General features: G+C 39.5%; 1 protein-coding gene across 1 annotated transcript in view; it reads right to left on the bottom strand.

Annotated features, from left to right (window-relative positions):
- Window positions 1-214: 214 nt before the first annotated feature.
- The window catches only part of CNTNAP2 (contactin associated protein 2), a 1,013,892-nt gene continuing 995,152 nt past the window's right edge, over window positions 215-18,954 (bottom strand). Inside the window, exons 23-24 of the mRNA XM_041425209.1 lie at window positions 5,759-5,830; window positions 215-4,781 (exon numbers count right to left, since the gene is read on the bottom strand). Coding sequence (XP_041281143.1) covers window positions 4,582-4,781; window positions 5,759-5,830 — 272 coding nt within the window. The 3' untranslated portion in view covers window positions 215-4,581. The remainder of the gene's footprint in view (window positions 4,782-5,758; window positions 5,831-18,954) is intronic.

Here is an 18,954-nt window from a genome sequence, read left to right as displayed (position 1 = left end):
GCACCCTCTTATCTATAACTGCATTCTGACGTACCTTTTTTTCATTTTCAAGGGGTCTTTTCTTAAGAAGCCTTTCCAACTTCTGTCCTTTCCAAATTGATTTCCTGGTACTAGAGATGTTAAAAATACAAGCAATGATAAGAATATACAAAGCATGAGGAAACAGCTGTTATGGTGATTAAAACTATTTCAAATGTCTTTTTTTTCTTTTTTTCCCTCCTCTTTATTTACCAATCTGGTTTCTGATAGAACTTTAGTTAAAAGGAAAGACATTCACAGAAGATATTTATGAATACAAACACACTGCCCTTCATTAATTCTAATTTGCATGCTGTTGCTGTTAGAAGGCAAGGTTTCTGTTTAATTTCTCTAGGATGAATAATGGCATCTGATTACCAGAATTTAAGTTCTGCTTTTCAAGAATGACATCCCTTCAGGATCACCATGCTTGATGGAATGTAAAATCATTCATGGGATAAACCATATTGAAAGCTATTGCTTGTTGAACTTAGCTTCACATTTCAACAGATACCCTGGAAATTAGATGAATTTGCCATTAAAGGACATTGTTTTAATTAAAATGAATTCTTACCAGTACAATAAACTTGTACATATACACCACTGCTTTGGCAGTCTTACTGAAATATTTGTGATGCCCATCCTCTCACATATATCATGCTGCCTAGAGCATGACCCTAAAATGCTGCCATAGCTTTGAAGTGGTAGCTGCTAGAAGAGATATAAAAGGTACAGGTAAAGATTAAGACACAAAAATTACAAAGCAGGAATGCTCCAGTACGAGTTAAAGATACATATTTCTATTTCATACATCTGAATTTTCTATCAGTAAATACGGAATAAGCAGTGTGTGAAAGACCTGATTCAAAACCGCCAGACTGAACTGCGGATTTTCCTTGAGGCTGGGTTGACATCAAAATAAGTTTTCCATTGTTTTGGCTCCTTGGAGCTCCTTGTCTCATTACCTGGTGGTCTGCAAGTCTTGTGAATGAGAATCCAAAATATTGCTTACATTATTTCACTAACATTGAGAGCCCTGATCTCCAGCCCGACTTCCTCTCCCCACTGCTGGTGGCAATTTTGCCGTTGTTTTCTGTGGTGTCAAGAAGGACCCTTTGGAAACACAACTGGGACACTTTGGTTCCCAAACCAGTACAAGAAGCTACATTTCTCTGCACAGTTCAAATAGGTGAAACAGCTAAAATACAGGTGATAAAAGACTGATTATTTTAATATTCTTTGGGGAAAGTACAGAGTTTTATAAAAGCAGGATCCACTCTCCCCTCAAACAGATGTTCCTGCATACCTGTTGAACTACATGGATTTTTGGCACAAGTAAGATGGATGTTGTTTCAGCCTTCAATGATAGGCTTGCAGTGGAAGAAATTCTCAGAATAGATGTAATGCTAGCAAAATACACAGGCTATGTCTCCTGCTTCACTGCCAGGATGCTGAATGATCAGTGCCTATAATTAAACATACACCATTCTCAGAAATGAAATACAAAGCAGAAAGGCAGGAATTCACCCAAAGTCACCAAATCCCTCTACAGAGACAGCTGCTTGTTGATATCATGTCTAAGGTCCAGTTTAAGGAGAAACAAGAATTCTAATATTTAAAGGTTTCTAGGTTATGAAAGTGACTGTATTTTAACACAGCACTAATGTATTTCACAGAAAAAGGTCCATGGTGTCCATTCAATGGAGAGGTGCAGATGATCCTGACTTGATTTCAGAAATTTGAACTGTTTTTCAAACTTAAGACACTAATTTATAACTTGCTTATGCAATGGTCAAAGGTTATTTCCCAGAAGTTCTCGCTTAATCTCCCAGGGTTGTGGGAGATTAGCTGGTAAGTTTTTTAGAAAATCAGTGGATATCACAGGCTTCACTACCATAACCAGGGACAACTGTGTTTTGCGTTGCCAAGAACTTGGTTAGACAAGGAGACCAAGCCATCTTTCCCTTCTAATGCCATGCTGAGGCTTTTGGCCTCAGCACTATTTGCCCTATGGCTGTTAAATCTGTCTCCCCCACATAAAGTAGCAGAAGACTCTAGTCTCTCAGGATACAGAAGTCTGATCTTCCTCAGAGACATTAAATTCAGATTAGGAGTGTTTTTTCTGCAAATAAAATGCCAATCTCTGCAAATGATGCTCCGTTCACTTCTCTTGGTAGCTTGAAGTTGCAGGCATGGATGTTTTTCAGAGTGGACTAAAATACCATTAAAATAAAATGAAACATAAAATCATAAAGAAAAGATAATGCCTTTTCAATCCTATGGAGACATCTGTGATTGCTAGGTAGTTTGCTGAATGGTGGTACGGGGTAGATCCATCCCCTGCTGATATTCCCCAAGGTAAGAAGACTTATTTTACACCCATGATTAAACCCAGGACTCATCTGTGTGATTACAGGCAAGAGAGGCAGAGGTTAATAGTGGAGGCAAGGCAAAAGACTGCAGAGCACAAGAGTAACAGAGGTAATTTTTATGCCTACCTGAACCTCTCTGCCATGTATGTTACCTGAGAAACAGTAATTGCTTTTAAAACTGGCAAATTTTTTGTATGCTAATTTCAAATCCATAAATAGAATAAATTAATAGGCTTTTCTCTGATATCTATGTTCAATGATAATGTTCCTCCAAGACAGGACTTTAGGTTACCATCCTTAAAACCTGAACTACCTGGCCTGACTTTCTGACAAATTGTGCTTATCAATGTCTTGTCCGGTAAGACTCCAATATTTTCTTTCCCCTATATGATTTTTTCCCTGTTTTTAAAGTGTCAATTAGAATAATGAAATTTGCAACCAAAGAGATAATGAAATAAAAAATGCCAGCACTGCTCATTGTAGTAGATTGCATGTTTGGGTGAAAAAGAAATCTTTCTTGTGCAGAAAAATAAATTAAATCTGTGCATACTAAACCCGGAAATATTAAAGACAAAGCAAATCTAAGACTGTCAGAAGAATAAATACTTCTAAAGGGAAATTCCTGGTATCAGTTCTGTTCTTTCAGCACATGGCAAAGCCCTGCAGTATATTCATTCCTTCATTGTGTTCCACTGCAAAACCTGTCCACTAAGGCCTTAACTTCCTATCAATTCAGATCACAGGAGAATCATGCTTCTCTACAGAGGGCAAGCTAAAGCTTTGTTAAATTATTGCCACTAAAGGATATTAAGTCTTCAGGCTGCCCCTTTGTCTTTCCTTCTAGCTGCCTGACTGCTGTTCAGGTGACACCTAGGACACTCCTGATTTGAGGGGAAAAATGGAATGCAATGCTGTACTTGACATTGGCCTTGCTGTTCTTAAAAATGCCTTAGAAAGACAGTAAAATACTTTGAATAGATCTCTGTATTGAGAAGTAACTTTCCCCGTGTGCTGTGTGTTCCTCACGTGCTCTGGAGGCAGAGTTTTCAAGCCTCCTTTGCCTCACCTTCTGGACTGTGCTAACACTGCCAGTGAAGGCAAAGGGACTGAAACAAGGGATTTAAAGAATAAATTGCTATTCTCAAGTTGAAAAAAAAAAAAGGATGTGAAAGTCCATGGGTTCAAATGCACTGAGTAAAGCTGTACTAATAGTTCTATGGCAGCCTATTAAGAAGAAACAGAAGCAAACAAAGTCTGGCTCTAATTTGCTACTACAAAGTACAGAATATGCCAATATGCCACAGGCAGAGCTGAGTTTAACTTGGCATGTGCCTCAGGTGATGGACCTGGTGCCATAGACAAAGACACAGGAACAGACTAGGTCTACAGACTCACACAGCATCATCCTCCCTCAGAGAACAACAAAATAATACAAAAAACCTTTAAAGCCTCCTGTGCTTTATGATAATCCTCTTTAGTAATAGTAGTCATAATAACAGTATTTTTACATTGTTGATGAGAATTGCACACAATCAGTGAAGTGCCTGGGTCAAGAAGATGGGCCCTGCCAGGGCTGACATGGGCTGATGAGATGTTGAGAAACTGGTGAATAAGATTTGCATTAGTCCTCACCCCCTATCCCACCCCCTGGATCAGTGTCACCCAAATAAACGGTGATGTGGTCGAGGTGTGGGGCTGAGGGCAGCCTGCGGGGAAGTGGACAGCCAGGAAGGAACACAATGCTGGGAAGAAAGGGCTGCCACTTGTTCTCAGGACAGAGCCACCCACATTTTAAACAGCTTTTAAAAATATAAAAAACCAGCCCTGTTTCTTGTCACAGGTATCCAGAACATCTCTAAACACACACAGATATACACAGGTATTACTGGAAATTGTAACCAATGCTGAAGCTGCAAAACTGCTCTTTGTTGTAGTTGTTGGGATACAGAAGGGGCAATTTGCTGTAAATAAATATTAAAAAGTATTTTTTCTTAAATGCTTGAGATATTCTTTTTTTTTTCTCCAGTCTCAGTGGTATTTTCCTGTCACTTGCTCCTCCAGTTGTGCTGATCTTTTTTATCCTATGTGTGCTCAAGTGTCCGACACAGAGTGTTCTCTCTCCATTGCAAGAGTCATCCCAGTCCCACCCTGGCCCAGCTCACATCCCACCCCAGGCCCCATCCCCTTGGGTTTAGATAAGCCATTCCTTCTTGCTCTCGTCTATGGTCTCCGTGAAGTTGGGGTCATTGTTCATGATGGCGGCATCGGCGCTCTCGGCTGACTCTGCCCCTTTAGCCTCGTTGGTGTGGTAGGTTCCCTTGTGGCGGAACATGTAGCGGATCAGGAACACCAAGGTGCACAGGATGGTGAAGATCACCACTGCGATGACGCCTGCACACAGGAGGAAAGAAAAGATGCCCCTGGTGAGACCAGCTGCAGACTTCAACACAAAGAAAGAATCCCAAAATTCCTCTGAGCTGATTTGAAGCAACTTGGGCATGTGGGCATCACCACAATTGCTTGGTTTCCATTACACTAATATTTATATATAGATTCCACTATATACAAATTGCAGCTCCTTGAAGGCTGCTGGTGACTGTCATCCCATAGGTAAAAACTTCAACATTAATACCTTTTTACAGATCTAAGCTTTGCTGACCAAGAGGCAGAGGGTGCTGATCACATGGGCAGCTCTTTGAAGGTGAAATCTCTATGTTCACTTTCCAGTCAATGGCTATAAAGACCTATCGTAGCTCCTCTACATGTCCTTGAAAATTGTCTTGGTTCACTGTTGGATCACACCACCCACTAAGCACTGGCTGCACATAATTGCAGATGTTCCTGCTTTATCATCAGTTCTAGCCTTCACTGCTCTCCTTGCAATGGTCTATTTTGGGTTCAAACCTGTTACAGAGAAGTCTCATGGATGTTATCCTCTTAGGCATAGGTATCCATGTGATAAAACAACATTGTTCCTGTTTGGGCCCTTCTCTACAGGCAAAGGAATCTTCCAGGATGAAGATATAAAATTTTCAGAAAAAAAATATTGTTACCAGCCAGAGTTATGTTATGCCACTTTACATTAACTGATGCATTGGGCAGGTGAACTGAGGCTGTTCAAGTGTGGCCTGAATTTTTCTGAGGAATGCAATGCTATCTTTGCAGTATTGCAGAGGTTTCAAAGTATAAGGAAAAGTTATAAGTAATAATAAAAATATAAATTAGAAAGGAAAAATTACACAGCAAATCAAGGGTAAACAACAAACCTAAACCTGGATATGGAAATATGCAGCCTTATTACCAACTGCAATTCAGCCATCAGAGACAAATACTGCAAAGTATCTTAGAAAAGTAGACAGTTTTCTTACCTCCAATAATAGCTGAGTTTCTGTTAACTCCATCTCCTATAGCTTGACCGTTGTATGGAAAATCAGCACTTGCTGTAAATAGAGAATTAAAGAAACTTCTGTAAAAGTTCAGAAATACATCCAACATCCTCAGATACAGCTTAAAGAGAACTGTGATTACTAGATATTTATCTATAGATGAATAAATCCAAAAAGATCTGTTAATATTGTCTAATCCCTCAGAACTACTTGCTTGCTCCTCGTAACAAAAATAAAATTAAAATAAAGGAGATACCCTTGGTAAGGATTGCTGCTGGTACAGGAAGACATTTGGTCTTTTACTAGCATAAAGTCAATAAGTTTTAATGGCAAAAAAGCACAAAACAAAACAAACCCCTCTCTTTTAAAAGTGTGTGATCATACTTATTATTACAGAGATTTTTGCCTTTGTCACTGCTACCTATTAAAGGCTTCAGAAGCTTTCAGGATTTTGTGACCACCATTGGGTACAAATTCAAGCTCCTAGAAAGAAAAAACCTGAATCCCTTTTGCTGCTGCACAGTCCAAGGTAAGAGAGGGGCTGCAGTTTCTGTTGGTGAGAGCCATAGAGCAGCCACTCCCCAGAGCACATGCCAGCACTTTTGCCACTCTGGGAGAAAGCCCAGCATGGCATCTGGGCCACTGCTGGAGCTGCTTTGGAGCTGAGGATCAAGACTGTGAGCTGGAGGAGCTGAGGCATGGGAGGCTGTGGATGAGGAGAGCCTCCAGCACACAGGCAAGGAGAGGAAATACAGGCAGATGTACCAGCATTCATTTGCCAAAGACCTGAAAAGGAGAAACTTCTTGCAGTAAAGTTGGATGAAATTTAATGAATTTGGATGAATTTGGATGGTGGCCTTGGTTTTAACCTCAAGAAACTATCACAGAGGCAATCTCGTTAATTAAACTTATCAGCATTTTCTTTGTAGTGAGACATATAGTGAGCAACTGGACACTGCAATGACTAAGCAAGCCTAGGGAGATGGGTGAGCAATTGCAATAATTTCCTTCTTTGCCACTGGACTAAGACATTGATTTTGAAATAGAGAAAATGTTGTTAAAAGTATGTTAACTGGAGCAAATTAAAATCATCAATGATATGAACTGCTTCTCAGGGCAGCCTTTAAAACCCCACTGTATTTTCCTTGTTTGATAGATTAGGTGATAGTGCCTGAAAATAATCAGTTGCCTTTACAGACCAGTGATGCATTCAGTATACCAAAAACTGGCTGAGGGAATTTGACTGTATTTCTGTTACCATGGACTAAAACCCATAATAAAGTTCCTTTTGTATTGTAAAGCAGCTGCACAAAAGAATGAATGGTTTCAGCTTGCCACATGGCCTGAAAAGAGGTGTGGGGCTAGAGTAGCCCTCTGTGTGCCTACTCTGGGAGACAGTTGAACCAGCTGTGTGTTCAGCAGCTGGATTTTGGCCGACTGCCTGGGGACAAACAGGAGTGTGCTTCTCAGAGCTCAGCAGAGGGGCCCTGTCCAGCAGTTTTTGCCAGCAGCACTTGTGCCTTTGACATTTGCTGGTGCTCTGGCTCCTGAAAACCTTCATCTGCACCCCTCTGAAATGAATCAAGCTATAAATTGTAAAAGATAAATAGATACCTGGTTCCGTATCATTGGATTTTGCTCCAAAGAACTGTGCCAGGACCATTAATGAAGCCTTTTTGGCACAGGATTCATAAACAGACCCTTGCAGTGCTAAAAGGGAAGGGCTGGCAGTGGGAAATCCTACTTTTAAACCTGCCCTCCCTACATCTCATGGAAAATCCTAATGCCAAATAATACTGTGGGGAAAGCATCAGTTTGCCAAATTACAAGGAATTCCTCTGCCATTCTAATGCAAAAGGAGGGCCCTTGTCATCTGAGCAGAACCACAGGCAGTTAACAAGTCCTAGTATTTGCTTTAGAGTTGGTCTCCTGTGTCCTCACACAAGAAATCTGAAAACCTACAATGGTCATAGTTCTTCCTTCCTTACAATTTAATATTATATTTTATTTTCTTCTAAAAGGTTATTTCAAGAACAATGGCACTAGTGAAGTGTGAAGAAAGAGGAAAGCTGCTGTTCATGGCAGCATGATCCCTCTTGAGCTGCCACATCACACTGGCTATACTACAAGGGATTCATGGCAGATGGAAGACCACAGTCTGTGATGTCCAACAAGCACTGAGGCACACTGCAGGATAAGGACGGACATGATGCAGGATATGGAGCTCCATCCTCGATCTTGTCTGAGAGCTGCTGCTAAGACTGGCCCCAATACTTCCACACACAGCTGCTCTCCATGGCACCCAGACATCTTACACAGTCAGGAGGAGCTGTCCCTCGGATCAACAAGCACGTGTGATTCACTCTGAGACTCTCCCCTCTGACAAGAAGGAAACAAGAACATGTGTGTGGGAGCAGGGGACACTAGCTCAGCAAGAGCTCATCATCAGATTGGCAAAATTGTGCCCTGCTGCAGCTGCTGGAGAACCAGGTGTGCTACAGGAAAAAAAAGCTTAGACTTTCATGAATCTTTTTTTTAAAGCACTTGCACTAATGTTGGCCGATATTATCACCATAATTCATTAACTGCTGTTCTATTATTCTTGTGCCACCAAGTCACCTGCTTGTGTATTATGGGGATTTTTTGATTAAAAAGTTGTATCTAAAATTGTATCCAAATGTGGGGTTATAGAATATATTTTGCTGCAAAAATATCCATCAATTTTTTTACTTGAAGTATTACTATAGATGGATAAAGGAGAAAGAAAACAACTAGTTTCCTTTTTTAATAGAACATTCCCTTGAAATTCTCCAGTAGCTTCTCAAAAGATCAGAAAGAGCTATAGGTCAGAGGTCTAAGAACCACAAAAGGGCAATTCCTGCCACAGCAATTAGGCAGAAAAGAACATATGAGGGTACAGTCCTTGACCCTCCAAGATGAGCTCAACAGAGTATTGTGCCCAACAGGTACCAAGTGCAGGTATTTCAGACACAAGTTACATCATTCAAATGCATGGGGAATCCTCTCTGACCTTACTACAGTCAGATTCCTTAGCAATATTAAACCAAAAAGACAACTACAAGGAGTTTTTCTTCCTTTGCTGCTGGAATTCAGGAACTAAAAGAGGAAAGAACACATTAGAGCATGCCGACAAAGGGACAGCAGGAATACTGATCCTCTGGTAAAAACACAGAAGACTATATAAAGAGCTGTTCATAGGTTGTAAAGAGTAATTCCTAAAACAAATCTTCCCTAGGTTTCTCCAAGTAGCCAGAGTCTCATGTGTGTGACTCAAAACATGAAGAACAGAGCAAAGAGATTTTTTATCTGTCCTGGGGAACAGAAAATCTATCCTGAAAAGCTAAATATTGACCCAAGAAATGTCCTGCCAGCTGCCTGAAATCCTCTTCACACGCAGCTGTGGCACAGAGCCATCAGTTTGCTGTCACAGTGCAGCAAAGACCTTTTCCTAAAACCTGCAGCTAGTGCAGGGGCAGATTGCTCTGTACCAGGAAATGCTAAGCTCCTCTGCGGCTTATGAACATCCCTTCGTCTGCTTCCCTTCCAGGATCCAAGCTGGCTGATGCTGTTCTTTGCATTGCTATTCTTTGCACCCTGTCTTTCCCCATCAGGTCATCAGGTTTGCTTCAAACATCACCATCCTGAAGCTAATTTATGTGAAAGGACACTGTGCACTTTGCTTTCTCTTTCTTTCATGGGTTGCTGCTTACAAGGCCATGGTTTCAATAAGCACAGAGTAAACCTACAGAGTCTATACTTATGTTTTGCTCTTTTCAACTTTCTGTTATTAGGGTAAATGGGGTTGAAGAAACTTTGCAGCACCTGAAAGGGTGATTAAAGACTGACTGCAGGCAAATTCCATATTCTGGCCATCATTTTAATGGCATTAGAAGCTTTAGATGACCACAAAAATGCAATAGGAGACCTACCATCCTTCAGCATGCCCAGCATGGTCATTGCCACAGTCAGATGCAAAACAGCAGCCCTTAATGAATGGAGAGGGAAGATGGGACTGGATAAACAGAGCACAATTAGGATTAGATATTAAAGATGACAGATGTGCTTGGTTTAGCTGAGTGAATTAATTCTGCTTCATTATGACAGGCATGATTTTGCATCTACCATTTTCAGAGGGAAAATGTTTTACAATGGATCCCACATAAAAGCCTTTTGTAAATTCACAAAATTGAGATAAAAAGATGGCCTTGGTAAAGTAGTCTGGAAGGTGAGTGTGGGCTGAGAAATGAGCAAAAGGCTGTTCAGTAAAGGCAAGGGGAAACCCAAAACCAAAGTGAGGTGGCCATTTTCAGGTAAAGAGCAGCATCAAAAAGTACACAGTAAAAACGCAAATTTTGTTTTGAGACACATTAATAGGAATGTTATACAGAAGTCATTGAAAGCAATTTGTTTAACTGAACTTTTTTCTGAGTGGGCAAATCTTGGTTAAAATATACCACATTACAAAGGAGGATACAGTTTAGATTTGCTCCAAAAAAGGAAGTGTGAGAGTTATCACAGGTTTAAAACAATCAATGAAATGTGAAATGCTGGAAAGTGAGCTTGTTCAGACTAGTATCTTTTGTGCTGCAAGACTTCTTTGGCCTTTCATCTTTACAGATGTCCACAGTTTTGAGAGGTGTTCGTCCATTGCTAAAACCAGTTGGGTTTTCGCATAAATATGAACTGGAAAGCAACCAGAACCACCAGATCAGGTGATCACAAGGAACATCAAACCCACATCAATCAAGGCATTGGTTGGAAGCAGAACAGTAAGATAAAATAAAAGATGTGAACTATAACTACTTCCTAATTCTACTTTGCAGCCAAGCATCCAAGAATTGACTTTGCAATGACAGCAAATGCTCATTTACATGTTAAGATTTTGAGAAAGTGTTGGACACTAGATCCATTCACTAATCTGGTTCTCCATAGGACCACAGCACAGAGAAAAATAAAAGCAAGCTCTCTGGTGTCATTCTGTAAATTATGTCAACTCTGCTGGTCAGGTGAGACGGTACTGCTGTGGTTTGAAATGACAGAGCTCTCCTTATTACAGACTCTAAGTACAGAACCTAATTGCTTGACTCTTGATAGTAGAAATTAATGTGCAGTCTCAGCTACATTCCCCTTCCTGAAGGGACTGGATCACAAGTGAAACTCTAAACACGTGCACAGAAGTGATGGAGCAGGAGTAAACAACGCCATAACACAGTCCTATGTCAGAGGTGAGAAACACAACCCTTAAGAGTGCCCTTTCGTGCTCATCCCACTGCCTGTGCTCATCCCATCCATTTCTCTCCACCTGAGTTTGGCTCTGGGAAGAGCTCTCATGACATGTAAACTGCAGCAATTCAGCAAAAGAAAAAAGAAATCTGAAGCAGTATGAAAAAAGCTGTCTCTTTTAAAGCACATTTTTGTGTGTCTTACTTTGTATTCAAAGTTCATATGTTTTTATCTTTTAAATGAATACATCTATTTTTTTCCTACTTCTCTAAGCTGAAAACTCAGAAAGGAGGAAAACTACCCCTACTCCTGCTTTTCTAGGCATTTGAGAGCAGATTCTGAGGGAGGACTATTTAACATTAAACTCTGTTAACATACTTTATTTGAAGTCCTACAAACATCAGGTTAAGTAGAGTACCAAGAATTTGGCTGAAGAGATTTTAATATTAAACACCTCCAAGTTTAAAAAAACCCCCAACCTCACACTTACACCCCAAAAAATATCTAAAGTATATTATTAACCATGCTGTTTGTCAAAGGTCAGCTTTGTTCTGGCATACTATGTGGGGTAAATCGTCACTCCTTGAATTTTTAGTGATGCCTCAAGTGTAGTGTTAGAGGGTTATATGCATGTCCCTATTATGAACCACTTTCCTGACTTTATGGAAATAGAAATCTTCACAGTCACAGACTTAATAAATTTTTTTAGCACAAGTTACAGGATATTGGAAAAAATACACCCACTTAGCAATTCTGTAACTACCAGAACAGATGTGTTGCTTAGAGGGGAAATTGGGGCTTTTAATTTTAAAAATGTCATCTTCTTCTCTCTGTTGCCAATAATGCTAATTATTTGGAACATGAAAATCTCCATGTTGGAACAAAATTCACTAATTTCTTCAGTCTTTTACAACCATCTTGACTGGGGGGATAGAGAGAAAAAAACCCTAACGTAAATGATAAAAAATCCTCCAATGCATTGGTGCTATTTGGACCAATTACTTACACTAAGTTTTGTTAGGTATGTTCAGTTAGATCAAAAATATTTTGAAAGGTTATTTTTTTATTTTCCCTGAGAACTTCTCATTGAATCTCAAGTGGTTTTTATGTCAGCTTCTGGTGAGTTCCACTGAGACAGATACATGTACAGAGATCATGGAGAATACAAAACTGTGGGTTTACATTTTTAGTGTGAAGGCTCTCCAATCCTGACTTTTTATTCCAATACAAAATGAGTATAAATTAAAAATGATGGCTTAATAGAAACATTGTCCTCTGAACACCCTTCTGCGTGCAAATGCCTGGGGACAGTGGGAAAGTAAGTGGGGATTATAGAAGAAAGTGTTCTTGGATGTTACTGTAAAAACAAGCATGAATTTTAGAATGAACCATGGAAATGCTAACAATGAACAATGGCAGTGCTGGGAGAAAATGAAGTGAAAGCTCCCTGGTCAATGAACTGGGACAATACAGACACTCAACACTACACAGCAGACAACCCAACCAGTAAAGACGGCTATTTGTGAATTGCTGTGTTACCAACCCTTTAACTTCCTTCTGCAGGTGAGCTCGGCTGTCCATACTCTTAAGGAGAGGAGGAAATGGAGTTTTATCTCTAAGAGATAAAGAGAGAGTTTGTACACTCACTTAGTTCTCACTAAGAGAGTTGTACAATATTTTTTTTTTTGTCTTGAACGGTAATCTTCCTAGTAAAGGGACTGAAAAACTTGTGTCTTATTAGGAGACCCATCCCTGCACCTTGAATTCCCCCAGTCAGTCCTGGATGAAACAAAATGGAAAACATTCCTGCACTGTCTGTTGGGATGGGTTAGGTGATTATCCCTTGCTTTCTCTTTTGTATGATTGTTTCACACCTTCTTTGGCACACAAGCAAGTAATTGTACAAAGTAGTGGTAAGGCAAGACACTTCATAATACTAATATCTGGTAGTTGTAAACTACAGAATTTTATTCATTTAAAAAGGAGAACAGACATTTAACATCATTTTTTGATTTTATCTGCAGCTGAACTTCAGCAAGTTGGATCTCAGGGTTAGTATTTTGAACATTTGCTCTGCCAGATTTCCAATTGTTTTGCAGCACATTAGAGCACCCTCATCCATCAAAGACCTAAACTCATCTATCTTTTAATTCCTGGTAGCAACATCTGTTTGACACTAAGTCTCACTATGACTCCAGACAAGAGTCATGCTGGCCTAAGCTATAACTTCCATGAAAATTTTATGAGCAGTGCTTACATTTCACCTGTTAAGGAAGATTCACAAATACTTCCTTTTATAATTAATGTAGAAGATGAAGCGTTTTGGTGCTCTCAAAGGAACAGAGGAGTTAATGCTGGTCAAAGCCTGACTGTATATAGCTAATCACTGACAATGGACCCAGAGGGAATATGTGAAAGAAACACCCCTTCCCTCCCTCCCAAAAGCAGAAAATCCACCTCAATGACCAAGAATACCAAACAAATCTGTAAACTTATGACAGCTACAAAAAAGGAGGAAAAAAAGAGAAAGACTCTGACTGGGGACAAGAAATGGGTCAGATTGGAGAGTTTAAACCTAAAACCCCCTTTAATAGCTGTAATGACCTGACTGTAATCTAGAATAGCCTCTTACACAGGAAGTAAGTGTGTTTCTGCCTGAGGAAAGGAAAAAGAAAGCAGTTATATGAAGTGCTCAGGCATCTAAATGCTTCCTTCTCTACTCCATTTCCCCTCTAATTTATGCCATCTCTATGTTCCTGGTTAAGATTAGTACTTGTTTAAAAAATAAAGTCTTTGCAAAGGATGGAAAATACTCTCTTTTTAGTACTAGCACCTTCTCCTGACATTAGGTAGCAGCATTAATATTCAAATCACTGCTTATGAAACAGCTAAAATACTGGTCTGTCAACGAATGCCAGAAGAATTTACAAGCTTGGCAGTCTGCCAGCTGTCTGATACACTAGACAGAGTGTCAGAAATCCCACACAGAAATTATATAGTCTTAAAGTTAAGAGAAAGCTATGCATAATTGTGTGAAGGAGCTACATGAGACTGAGGGAGGCATTTTTATTCCAAATCAATAGAGAGATTTTCAGTAATTCAAGCACCATAATTAAACCCTTTAAGGATGAAGCAATGATTGTGCCAAATTTCAGACAGATGCTCTTCCTAGTTAGCTGTTTGATGGGCAGGAGAAAAATAGAAACTCTTGCATTTAAATGTTCACCACTTACCCTCTTGTCTGCAGGAACCACTTGGTGCTTAGAATCTGAGCTATGAGTTTCTGCTAGACTTAATCCCTCCTGACTAACAAAAAAACGCTACCTTCTTGTTTGAAAGCAACTCAGGTCAAGGGCATGGACTTCTGAAACAATATTTATTTTGGGAGCATGGGGGATGAATGCTGGTCACTCTCAGTAGAGTAAACAATCACAGAAATGCAGTGACTGGCAGTGGAAGAACCTGCTGACCCACAGGGCAGGTTGCAAGTGCATCTTCAGTCTCTTATATAAAGAGTATAAATATTAATCTACCTTACTGGCAGACAAACAGCCTCCCAGTGTTTACATGCGATGTTAATTAAAAAAAAAAACCAAACAAACCAAAAAAACCACTGTGACTAATCACTAACCCTGAAGAGAGAATTTGGCATGATTCTCTGATTGCAGTACAGGTTTTCTATGCTTGAAAAAGGAGGAGCATCATTTTATTATAGCAAGTGCCTTCATATCTATTTCTAATTTTGCCAACACTAGAAGATCAAATTTAGATATGTAAGGCTGCATCATGAACAAAAGTGGTGAAGCTCCTCTGTGTCCCTGCCTGGACTTGCATGTCCTTGCAGGAAGCCTAGGGAAGTGACCCTGCTCTCCTGCCATCCCCTAAAAGAGAGAATGAGCACTTTGTCACATGTCAACTAACTTTATGTCACATGTAACGTGTCACATGCCACTAACTTAAATGCTCACACTCTTGGACTCACTGATGTGTATAGGACTCTTTCAATGTCCAGGAGAAGAGTGTCTTGTTCATGTGTTTGTGACCTAAGACCACTTTGAGGGCTGCATTGTCACCCATCAGCAAATAACACCTTTGATTCTTCCTTCCCACTGTGTCATTTGTAACAAGCCCTTGACAAGGGCAAAAGCTGTTTTCCATCTTCCTAGCCACATCCACACCAGCACACATCTGACCCAGCTTCTCCTCAGGTGCTGCTGCTCTTCTCTCTGAGATGTGGTACCAGTGGTCAGGGGGTGAGATGTGACTCAACTCATGGTGTCTGAATCTGGAAGGTGACCTTCAGCACTGCCACCAGTAATATGAGTCACACTTCCTCTGAGTGCAGAAATTGGCTGCTCTCTTTCACTTTACAACGAAATTAGCTGGCCAAATAGGCGAGCTTGGATGTATGGCCAGTGCTCAGTGCTGTTGTTCCCTTCTTCTGCCATCACTTATTAAAGGAAGAAGGATGGATTCATAACAAAAAGAAAGAGAATCCTGCAAGCAGCTGTTTTAATATCGATAACAGTGGTACATGATTTTGCAGGACATGCTCAGTATAGGTATCAAAGTAAGCTGTTGATTTGTAAAAGGCAAGACCTTTCAACTATTACAAAAAATAAAGAGCATTTAGGGTTTAAACATACACAGTCAGAAAAAAGTCATGCCACTTGAAGAATGTTGCAGATGTAGCATTTAATCCTGCTCCATTTAATTTGTAATATGTTGAAGCTAATATAGGTTTAACTAAATTCCATGTTAAATACTCTAGATGCCATTCTGTTCATACTCAGAATAAATGCATCTTGCAGCTACAGAGTGCTATGACAACTTAGGGCTGCTAAAGCATAACTTACCAACTATTGTGTGTACCTTGCCTTTCTGGATCTCCAGCTTTTACTAAATTCAAGATTTGGTGGTTTGGCAAGCTGCAGCACATTTTACGTAAAACAGAGAGGTATATCCATGTTGTAGGTTTCTTTCATGCTTTATTTATATAAATAAGAAAACTTTGGAGGTGAAATTTCATTAGTAATCAGCAGAACCTTAGATAAAAGCACGCACACACTGAACAATGGCATTACAATAATATGCAACTTCTAATTATAACTACAAGGCATTTCAAGTGTGAATTTTTTTTTTTCTACAAAAATAATAGTGTTTGGGCTTTTTTTTTTTTGCTCCTCTACAATGGGTAAGGTGTCAGCTATCAATCACCTATATCTTAGCTAATTTTAACTGAGAGATATTAAAAACTCCTTGCAATTAGCTTTTTTTTAACCAATGCAGCAATAATGCACACCAATACAGTTAAAGGCTATAGAAATTAAAACTTTTGTTTTGAATTGTATGCCAGACAGGTAATTCAATGATTTGGACAGTATATAAAAGTAGATATGTTCATTGATTAGGCTCTTTTTAGCCTCTTTTCTACACTCCTATTGATGTAACCAAGGCAAATTGGATTGTCTGACATGAACTGAGATAATACTGATGGGAGGAAAACACAGGAACTGAACTATATTGATGATCTGCTTGGATGTCATTGTTGACCTTTTTCTTTTAAATCAGCAGAAAGTCACCCTCCAGAAAAGAATGACTTGTTGAATTCCTGTGCTTCATCACCACCAAGAAAGGATCACCATAGCAACAGGAAAAGACCATGCATTGTGAGAATACTCACAAGCTGAACAAGATCATGGCTTAAGATAATGTCTCAGGAGCATGGCAAAATGCCAGCCAGAGGTGGGGAGGTGGCTAGCAAAGGAATTTAAAAAGATCTAATATTGTAAATGTGAAATATATGTGTATTCAAGGCTAACAGAAAGTGCAAGACTGAATTGACAAACTGTACAGCTCATTTGTCAGGGGAGAAAATCAACAGGGCTCCTTGTTGATAGTTCCCTGAACTAGTTTTTAAAGGTTAACTGTCAAGTGACTGATGCATGTCATTATGATTTTCCCTTTAGCCTCTCTGTTAGGGCATCCAAAATGTTTTGCAGCTAGCAGGAGATGTTCATGCAGTAACTACACAGAGGAGTTTAAAGAAAACATTTCATGTAGGTCACCCATCAGGCAGAACCTGCTTAACTTCTAGTAATTATCTGCAAAATCTGATCCAGCACTGTAGTTGAGAGGCGAAAGGATCATTACATTTGTCGTCTGGTGTATCTGTTCTATTTAGACACTTATCTTTGATCCCCTCCTACAACATTTTTCAATCCTCAAAGTTCAATCCCACAATATTTGAGAAACAAAACTAAAAACCTAACCTTAACTCAAAATATGAGTCAGGATGAGTTCAAACTATGTCATTGAATGAAATTTAAACATATGATTCTTCCCACAATTTTTTTCCTGTTTTATTTTTACTATGAAACATCCATCCTCAGCTCTCATGTTTTGTTAAGAATTATTTAAAATTAAATAGGTAACATAACACTAAAAATTACAGATAAAAATATGTTAGAGATGAGAAACACTGCACATAGCAATTGCTGCTTTCAAAGACATGTTATTTGCAACCATTTCTTTGTGGCAAAGTGTGAGTGGCTTTTGCTTTAATATTACTACAAGTCCTTCTGTGAATTTCAAAGTTGCTTTTTGTCTTTGTCCTTTCAGCAAGTTTAGTAAAGGAGTAAATTCACACTGAGACAACAGAGACTATTACAGTTCTGGAGCCAAAAACTTATGCCTCTGATTCCTCTATTTTCTCTCTCAATGTGATTTGTGTTAGAAAGTCTTAAGTAGGGTTTGGAAAACACAAAAAAATCCTCAGTGGAAACTGCCAATTTACTAATGCAAAGTGACACTAAACCCAAGTATTTTAATTTAGATGAAGATAATTTTGATGACTGACAGGCTATGACTTTGATGACTCAAGGTTACACAGTCTACAGAATACATTTTTCCTGTGACTGAACTATCTGTGTCAGACCACCACGGATACTTTCACAAAGACTTGGTTGTTTTTGCTGATATTGGTAAATGCTGAGATACCTCCTCTTTGTATCATGGAAATGCCAGCCACAGTAGAAGCCAGACATTGCCCACGAACACCTGAAAATCCTTTTACTCCTGAACCAGTGAAATGCCACTCCTTTGCTGTGAAATTTACTTCTACCATCACAACTCACCTGACATTGTTGCTTTCTTTGGTGTACAGCAGTCCCTCACTACAAGTCTTTGAAGCAGTATGATCTTCTCCCCCTGCTGCTGTGGATCACTAGAGAGGACAAGACAAGGGATTCCTAGCTCCCAGTCTTCCAAAAACTAATAATTACTGAAAGTGAAGCTGGGTTTCTTGAGCTTTGTCTGTCCATAACTTGAAACAGTTAAGTCTGGCTATGGCAATGAAATCTATTTTTTACTGACAGAAGTTAACAGACAGCTTGAGCCAACCTACTAGCATGCTGCATGTTCCCTGATATCCTTCACACTGTCTCTGTGTCCAAGTACTACAATTTATCCAGAAGAAAAAGTGTAAATTGTAATCTGTCAGGTCAACAAAGTTTACAAGATGAGATTGAGCCAACACAGGGTCAAGCATAATAGCATGTGCCAAGGACAAACACGACCTCTTTCTCTGAACTGCAGGAGCTATTAGGAGCTGTGCAAATATCCTGAGTAAATCCCACCATAGTCTTTTGTTAGCTTGCACTCAAATGAAGTGGAAAGAAAAGTAACCAACAAAAATTAACAACCAAAGCCCATTAGATGCACATGATTCACAGCAGCAGCACATCCTCAAGGAGTTTATGGCACGCTTTTTAAAGACATGAGCCAGTAAAGAATCCTACAGAAAATGTGTTTGTATAGAAAGAAGAGTACAGACCATAACCTTCAGGTACAAACAGGTCTAATAATTTCAGAGAAGGAAGGGACTACTAATTTATGATGAAAAAAATTCAGGTAGAAAAGTGCATAAGTGGGGA

The sequence above is a fragment of the Onychostruthus taczanowskii genome, unplaced genomic scaffold, assembly GCF_017590055.1.
Source record: "Onychostruthus taczanowskii isolate IOZ18803 unplaced genomic scaffold, ASM1759005v1 scaffold88, whole genome shotgun sequence".
NCBI classification, from domain to species: domain Eukaryota; kingdom Metazoa; phylum Chordata; class Aves; order Passeriformes; family Passeridae; genus Onychostruthus; species Onychostruthus taczanowskii.
Note: the sequence above shows the minus strand (reverse complement) of the source record. Positions and strands in the feature narration are given on the sequence as shown.